Genomic DNA, 8374 nt, shown 5'->3' with positions numbered 1-8374 from the left:
GACTCGGATGACAATGCAGCAACCACAGGCAATGCAACACGTACAACAGATGGATATTTGTTCCGAACTCTGTGGTGACAGTCATATGAGTAATATGTGCCCCACAAATCCAGAGTCCATCTATTATGTGGGGCAACGGAACAGAGGTCCACCGAATCAGCATGCACAATATGGGAATTCTTACAATCCTAACTGGAGGAATCATCCCAACTTCTCATGGGGTGGAATCAGCAGAATCAGAATCAGTATAGACCCCAAGGGAATTTCAATCAGCCTCAAAGACCACCCCAACAAATGGAAGAAAGTACCAATGATCTGCTAAAGAAGTTGTTGATTGACAATCAGCAACTCAGGACCGACTTCAGAAATATTGAAAGGCAAATGGGGCAGTTAGCAACAACTCAAAACACTAGACTTTCAGGTGCTTCCCCCAGTGATACAGAAAAGAACCCTCAAGTGAATGCAGTTACACTTAGAAACGGGGGGGAGCTAGAGGAAATGCCAAAGAAAAAGAAAGACAAGCCCATACCTGGGGGAGAGTTGATCCCTAAAGTGACTCAAGAGCAAAAGAATGCTACTGAAGTTTCAGAGCCTGTGGAGGCCCCTAGACCACCACCACCTTTTCCCCAGAGATTGAAGAAAAAGAATGACGATCGCATGTTCACAAAATTCCTCTCTATGTTGAGCCAGGTTCAATTGAATATTCCACTCGTTGATGTGCTTTGGGAAATTCCAAGGTATGCTAAATACATAAAAGATATAGTATCTCACAAGAGAAGATTAACTGACTTTGAGACAGTTGCACTTACTGAGGAGTGCACTTGTAGGGTCCAAAATAAGCTCCCTCAAAAGCTTAAGGATCCTGGCAGCTTTACGATTCCTGTGCGTATTGGTAATGTGGATGTAGGTCATGCTCTGTGTGATTTGGGGGCAAGCATAAATCTGATGCCCCTATCTTTGTTCAAACAATTGGGTCTGGGAGCTCCAAGGCCAACTACTGTGATGTTGCAGCTGGCTGACAGATCGATAGCACACCCTGGAGAGGTGATTGAAGATGTGTTGCTGCAGATTGGGAAATTTATCTTCCCGGCTGATTTCATTATCCTTGACTATGAGGCTGATGAACTGGTTCCGATCATATTGGGGCAACCTCTCTTAGCTACCGGTGATACAATTATCAAAGTGAGAGAGGGAAAGATGATTTTGCGGGTAGATGACGAGGAAGCAGTTTTTAATATCTACAGAGCAATCCAACTTCCCCGCCACTATGAGGAGCTCTCAATGATATCTGCTGTTGAGGCCGATGAGCAGATTCGTTATCCTAGTGTATATATAGACGATTCTCTAGAGAAAGCACTTATGTTACTTGATAACCTGGGGGCTGATGAGGAGCTTGAGGAGATGATACACGTCCTTGATACATCTTGTGCGTACTTGCAAGGGATACACCCCTTCGAGCCTTTGAATAGACCAGAGGGGCCTCCCCCAAGGCCATCAATTGAGGAAGACCCAAAATTGGAACTTAAACCTCTTCCACCTCACCTGCAATACGCTTATTTGGGTGACTCTGACACTTTAACTGTTATTGTTTCATCTGACTTGTCTAAATTGCAGGAAGAAAAGCTGTTGAGAGTGCTACGTGAGCACAAGCGAGCATTTGGGTGGACTATGTCTGACATTAAGGGCATTAGTCCAGCCTTCTACATGCACAAAATCCTTATGGAGGATGGACACAAGCCCAGTGTGGAGCAACAACGTCGACTCAATCCAATCATGAAAGAGGTGGTAAGAAAAGAAGTGATTAAGTGGCTCGATGTAGGTATTGTATTCCCTATCTCAGACAGCAAATGGGTAAGTCCCGTTCAATGTGTACCCAAAAAGGGGGGGATGACTGTAGTAGTTAATGATAATAATGATTTGATACCTACAAGAACTGTCACCGGGTGGAGAATTTGCATTGATTACAGAAAATTGAACAATGCCACCCGGAAGGACCACTTTCCCCTCCCCTTTATTGACCAAATGCTTGATAGATTAGCTGGCTGGGAGTACTATTGCTTCTTAGACGATTACTCGGGGTATAATCAGATTGCTATAGCCCCAGAGGACCAAGAGAAGACCACTTTTACGTGTCCTTATGGCACGTATGCGTTCAAGCGAATGCCTTTTGGTCTTTGTAATACACCTGTAACTTTTCAAAGGTGTATGATGGCCATTTTTACTGACATGGTTGAAAGGTTTGCGGAAGTGTTCATGGACGATTTTTCTGTGTTTGGATGCTCTTTTGATAATTGCTTGATGAACCTTGATAAAGTACTTGCTAGGTGTGAAGAGACTAACTTGGTGCTAAACTGGGATAAGTGCCATTTCATGGTACGTGAAGGTATAGTCCTGGGATACAAGGTGTCCAAAGATGGTTTGCAGGTGGATAAGGTAAAGGTGGAAGCGATTGAAAAATTGCCTCCACCGATATCTGTCAAAGGCATTCGCAGTTTCTTGGGCTATGCAGGTTTTTATCGTCGTTTCATTAAAGATTTCTCAAAAATTTCCTCTCCCTTGTGCAGGTTGCTTGAGAAAGATGTCGCCTTCAAATTTGATGATTCCTGTCTGAAGGCATTCGAGAAGCTGAAAGAAAGGTTGGTTACTGCACCAATCATAATTGCTCCGGATTGGGAGCAGCCATTCGAGTTGATGTGCGATACTAGCGACGTGGCTGTTGGTGTTGTCTTGGGGCAAAGGAGAAATAAGATATTCCACTCCATTTACTATGCGAGCAAAACTCTGAATCCAGCTCAGATGAACTACACCGTAACTGAAAAAGAGTTGCTTGCAGTGGTGTGGGTGTTTTACAAGTTCCGGTCATATCTTGTAGGAACCAAAGTCACCGTCTACACAGATCATTCAGCCATTAGGTACTTGTTTAAGAAAAAGGATGCCAAGTCGAGACTGATTCGGTGGGTCCTATTACTGCAAGAGTTTGATTTAGAGATCCGAGACCGTAAAGAAATAGAGAATCAAGTGGCTGATCACTTGTCCAGGTTAGAAAATCGGAACCATGTGGCTGAAGGGGATGCAATCAAAGAAACATTCCCTGATGAGCAGTTATTGGCAATCACCTCAAGTACAGTCCCGTGGTATGCAGATTATGTGAACTTTATTGTAAGTGGGGTGACACCACCAGAATTGACACCAGACAATAGACGAAGGTTCTTGCATGATGTGAGGCTTTACATGTGGGATGAGCCATTCTTATACAGGCTATGTGCAGACCAGTTGGTTCGGAGATGTGTTCCTGAGGAGGAGATGAGTGTCATACTTCATAGTTGTCATGCCTCGTCATACGGAGGTCATCACGGTGGAGACCGGACCACCCAAAAAGTGTTACAATTAGGTTTCTATTGGCCGAAATTGTTTAGGGATGCACACATCTTTGTTAAAATGTGTGACAAGTGCCAAAGAACCGGGACGATCACTAAGAAACATGAGATGCCGCTGCAAAACATCCTGGTAGTGGAGCTTTTCGATGTTTGGGGAATTGACTTCATGGGACCTTTTACATACTCGAACGGCCATAGATACATCATGGTGGGAGTTGATTATGTGTCTAAGTGGGTGGAGGCCACTGCTCTGCCCTCTAATGATGCAAAGGTAGTGGTAAGCTTTGTCAAGAAGCATATCTTCACACGCTTTGGAACTCCCAGAGTGTTGATCAGCGATGGAGGTATGCATTTCTGCAACAAACTGTTAAACAATGTCCTTGCAAAGTACGGGGTCAAGCACAAGGTCTCCACCGCGTATCATTCCCAGACGAGTGGTCAAGTGGTGGTTTCAAACAGAGAGATCAAGCAAATTCTTGAGAAAATGGTGAGTGCAAATAGAAAGGATTGTGCCGGAAAGTTAGAAGATGCATTGTGGGCTTATCGAACAGCATACAAAACTCCCATAGGTGCTTCTCTGTATAGATTGGTGTATGGGAAGGCTTGTCACTTGCCCGTCGAACTTGAGCACAAGGCCTATTGGGCAATAAAGAAGCTAAACATGGATGGGCACTTAGCTGGAGAGAAGAGGCTACTGCAACTCGATGAACTCGAGGAATTTCGATTACATGCATATGAGAATGCCAAATTGTATAAAGAAAAGACTAAAAGGTGGCATGACAAGCACATTCAATATCAAGAGTTCGAGCCAGGGCAAGAAGTTATGTTGTTCAATTCGAGGTTGAAGCTTTTTCCCGGAAAGCTTAAATCTCGTTGGTCAGGCCCTTTTGTTGTGGTCAGCGTGAAGCCTCATGGAGCTGTGGAGTTGAGAGACAAGAGATCTAATGGCACTTTCTTGGTGAACGGTCAATGGATAAAACATTACTAGGGTGGTGACTTTGCACGTCACAAGACCTCAGTGGACTTGAAGGATGCTTCTAGGAATGTGTAATCGTCGTGCCACGACATTAAATAAGGCGCTGGTTGGGAGGCAACCCAACGATAGTAGTAGTGTTTGATTTTGAGCTCTAACTTACTAACAAATGCAGGCGACGAAGGGCAGGTGAACGAACCATCAACCAGGAGCAAAGTAGGTGACAATAAATGCAAAAATAAATGCCCAGGAGCGCACTTCGCGCCCCCTTCGCGCAGAAGTTTGCGAATCTTTCTGCCTGAACTCTAACTGAAACGCGCGACGTATCACGCGAACTACAAACTTCGCGCAGAAGTTCGCGAGCCTTTCTACCTGGGACTCACCATACACGTGAAGTATCGCGCGAACTACATACATCGCGCACTTGTTCGCGCGCCTGGATGAGCCTCTCAGCCTGGAACTTTTCAGGCGTGTTGTTTTCTTTTTGTTTTTAGTTTTCCTTTTTGTTTCTTCTATTTTTGTAGTTTAAATGGGTTGTTGGTTTATACACAACTACCCCTTCCCCTTTTATTAAACCAAACCCAATACCCCCAAAACACAATCATCTCTCCCAAACCAACAAAACCCCCGAACTCTCCTAACTTCCAGCACTCATCTCATATCTCACGGGCTCCTTCCCTAAAATCATTAGCAGCATCACCCCACCTCACGAATTCTAACAAGGTATGAGCCCTTGTTTTAGTTTTTTTTTCTCTTTTCCTCTTTCTATTTTCAGATTTTAAGTTTCTTGTTGTATTTTATGCCATTAATGTAGTTGTATTTTGTGATTTGGGTTTCAAACTTGGTAAAATATATTGTGGTGTTAGTTTGTTGTAAGTGTGGGGTGGGTAGTACTTGAATTGGGTTATGGATGAACTTTTGTGGGAAGCCTTTGTTTCAAGACCCTTAGAAAAAAGCTGTGAGAGCCTACTGCCCACAAGGTGTTTGTGGAAAGGCCTCAATGAGCATGATTATGTAGTTGTGACCAATTTTGCGTGTGAAGTCTGAGTAACCGCAGCAAGTCACACTACTTTTGTTGGGCTGAGCTAATGTGTCCACGTTTTGCAGGTATTATGGCACCAATGAAAAAGCGCCAAGCCACGGGTCCATCATCAAGCCGCCAAAGGGCAGCTCCAGCACGCTCCTATGACAGCAACAAATTTGTCTCCCTTGAGGCTCATACCCGTTTTACGGAGAAGGCGGCTAAGAAGGCAATTGCGGAAAGGGGCATCAACATCAAAAAGGTCAAGGAACGATGCCCCCACATGTTCAATGAGTTGATGGAGCGGGGTTTGCAAGCTTTCATTGACGAGCTAGGGGAGGCTAATGTAATAGTGGTACGAGAATTCTATGCCAATCTACCCGAGCATGTCAACCATGTGGTCACAGTGCGCCGTAAGGCGGTAGATGCCTCCATTGAGGTGATACGCACAGCTTTTTAACTGCCCGACCCTCTGCCTAAGAACACGGACTTTTATGAATATGGGCGTAATCCAACCGATGCCAAGTGGGAGCGCTTCTTTGATGGAATTTGCGAACCAGGAAAAATGGTAGAATGGCTAGAACATGGAGAGAAGATCCATTCATCCGTCTTAACTCAAGAGACGAAGAGTTGGTTGTATGTGATCAACAGTCGCCTTATCCCCTCCACAAATACTACGAAGGTGAATGGACCCCGGGCTGCATTGATTTGGTGTTTCATCAAGGGTCTTCCCTTCAACATGGCCAAAGTGATCCACGACGAGATGTTTATCTGATGCCCTAATGCCAGTATGGTTTCTTTTTCCCATCTTTGGTGACTAGGCTTTGCAGAAATGTGTAGGTGCTTGAAAACATTCGTGTGGACGGGCTGGTAAGAAAAAGCCACAAGATCTGACCTGGCCCGAACACCACGGAGGTAGCCTCAGCAGCAGAGGCAGGTAGAGAGGATGAAAGTGGTTCTGATGCATCGGAGGAGGAAGAGCAAATGGATGTGGAGAGAGAAGCACAGGCTCAAGCGCCCAGAAATCAGCTGCAGCACTGTCACGCGCAGCATCCTCTTCAAGAAGTGCCAGAGTATCCCGGTCCACCACAGTGGAACAGGAGGTGGCTGATATACGCACGTCCATGCATGATTTGAGCACTCGTGTGGACGCGATAGCTGACCGACAAGTCAAGTCGGAAAAGAAGTTCATGGGTTGGCTGCGAGCTTTGGGGCGTGCGTGCAACGTGAACCCCGAAACCGTGTCCGATCAAGAGTGAAGCTCCAGGGAAGTCTTTTTACCCCACTTTTTTCAAAAAATTTTAAGCCATGGGGACATGTCTTCTTTTTAAGTGGGGGGTGGGGGATTCCTTCATTGTATGTTGTATATAATTGTACAAATTGTCGGGTTGTTTTGTTTGTCTCATGTTGACTTGACAGTTTTTGTTAAGCAGGAGTAGTTTTATTATATATATATAAAAAAAACTAAAAAAAATTGTAGGCTCTTCCTGATGACGAATATTTTAGACGATTTTCTTAAGGGAAGTGAGTCTAGAAAAAAACAACAAAAAGATTTTTTATTTTATTTTTTTTCTCTTAGGTAGTGTAGCAATTCCCCCTTGGTTTTTCTTTAAGCCGCGGTTCTTTTCCAAGGGTTTAGCTTGAACTGGGCATAGGTAGTTTTTATTTTTGTTTTCTTTTTGATTTGTAGATTAGGGTAATGGGCTACGAGCTATAAAATTGAAAGAGAACTCATAGCGTTGACACACCTGAACACAATAGACCCTATGTTGTAACGCTTAGTCCTAATTGTTGAATCTCACTGAAAGCACCTTAAATAGTATATTTGTACTGAATTGAATGCTCGTAATGAAGTGTCTTGATGATCTGATCTGAATGAGTCATATGCCATGTGTGGTGAGTATTTGTGTAGTCCATGTATTATACTTGTGTCTAGAACTTGCCCGGCATGTGAGTTGAGGCGAAATTTGAGGTGATGCTCGGTTTGAAAAATGATGTTAGGCTTTCTTTGACCTTTTTGAGCTTAATTGCTTATCACAAATAAAATTTGTCCCTATTTAACCCTTTTGAGCCTTTAGACTTTTGTTTGGCACCCGCATTACAAGCTTATACCCTTTTGTTCTTAATTGACATTGTTTTGATCCTTTTACCTCTTAAAGCACTTTAATTATGAGAGGAGCGCTAAAAGAAGTAAGAAGGAAATAAGTGTAGGGTGGCTTTTGAGTGGAACCAATAAAAGGATGAAAGGTGCAGTTATGTTGTAAACGAATACACCACTAGCAGAAATTGAGTGACAAGAAAAATAAACTGAAAAAAAAGAGAGATGATCACATTGTGTCATGCTCTAGCTAGAGAGAATGAATTAATAGAGTGCTTAAAGAAGAAGGGCGTATTTGTGGGATTATATTGTGTATGAATGAGAAGTGGGTTGAAGAATTTGTACTGAAAATTGCTCGTGTGATGTGTTAAAGTGCTTAGGGGTTGAGTCACTATTCCTAAATATATCCTACCCGTCTCTTAGCCCACATTACAACCATGAAAAAGTCCTAATTGATTTTGAATCGAGCTAGCCTACCTTAGTAGAGATTTACATAAAGGGCAAGCTTATGGTACCACTTGCATGCATGTGACCTCTTTTGTGAGAGTGAGTGATTTCCTTGATATATGTGAATATATGAATTGAATGTGGTGGATTGAACTCAGTTTTGTTGATGTAATTGTGAGGGCATATGATTCGTGACGGAAAAGCAAGTCTTGACTTCTGTGCAGAGTATTTTGAGGAAGTGTGAATATTGCATGGCACTTGAGAGTCGACTTTAAGGCTAGGATTGTTCATTGCTAGGCGTAATACATGTACATTGTTCTAGGTGTAATGTGTTAAAGGAAATGGTTGAGCGAAGGATTCTCTAGAGAATATAGTTGATTGCTCGAGGACTAGCAATGAATTAAGTGTGGGGTGTTGATAATAGGCAAAATCTAGGTGATTTAGCTATTGTTTATGCT

The 8374-nt window shown here is 43.3% G+C and overlaps 1 protein-coding gene across 1 annotated transcript; it reads left to right on the top strand.

Annotated features, from left to right (window-relative positions):
- The first annotated feature begins 381 nt into the window (after positions 1-381).
- On the top strand, positions 382-5831 carry LOC107776393 (uncharacterized). Its single transcript, XM_075240009.1, has 6 exons — positions 382-737; positions 870-1601; positions 2565-4127; positions 4278-4342; positions 5126-5194; positions 5458-5831. The coding sequence occupies exons 1-6, from the start codon at positions 382-384 to the stop codon at positions 5829-5831; spliced, it is 3159 nt and encodes a 1052-aa protein (XP_075096110.1).
- The last annotated feature ends 2543 nt before the right edge of the window (positions 5832-8374 follow it).

This window comes from Nicotiana tabacum, chromosome 20 (genome assembly GCF_000715075.1).
Source record: "Nicotiana tabacum cultivar K326 chromosome 20, ASM71507v2, whole genome shotgun sequence".
Classification (NCBI taxonomy): Eukaryota; Viridiplantae; Streptophyta; class Magnoliopsida; order Solanales; family Solanaceae; genus Nicotiana; species Nicotiana tabacum.
Note: the sequence above shows the minus strand (reverse complement) of the source record. Positions and strands in the feature narration are given on the sequence as shown.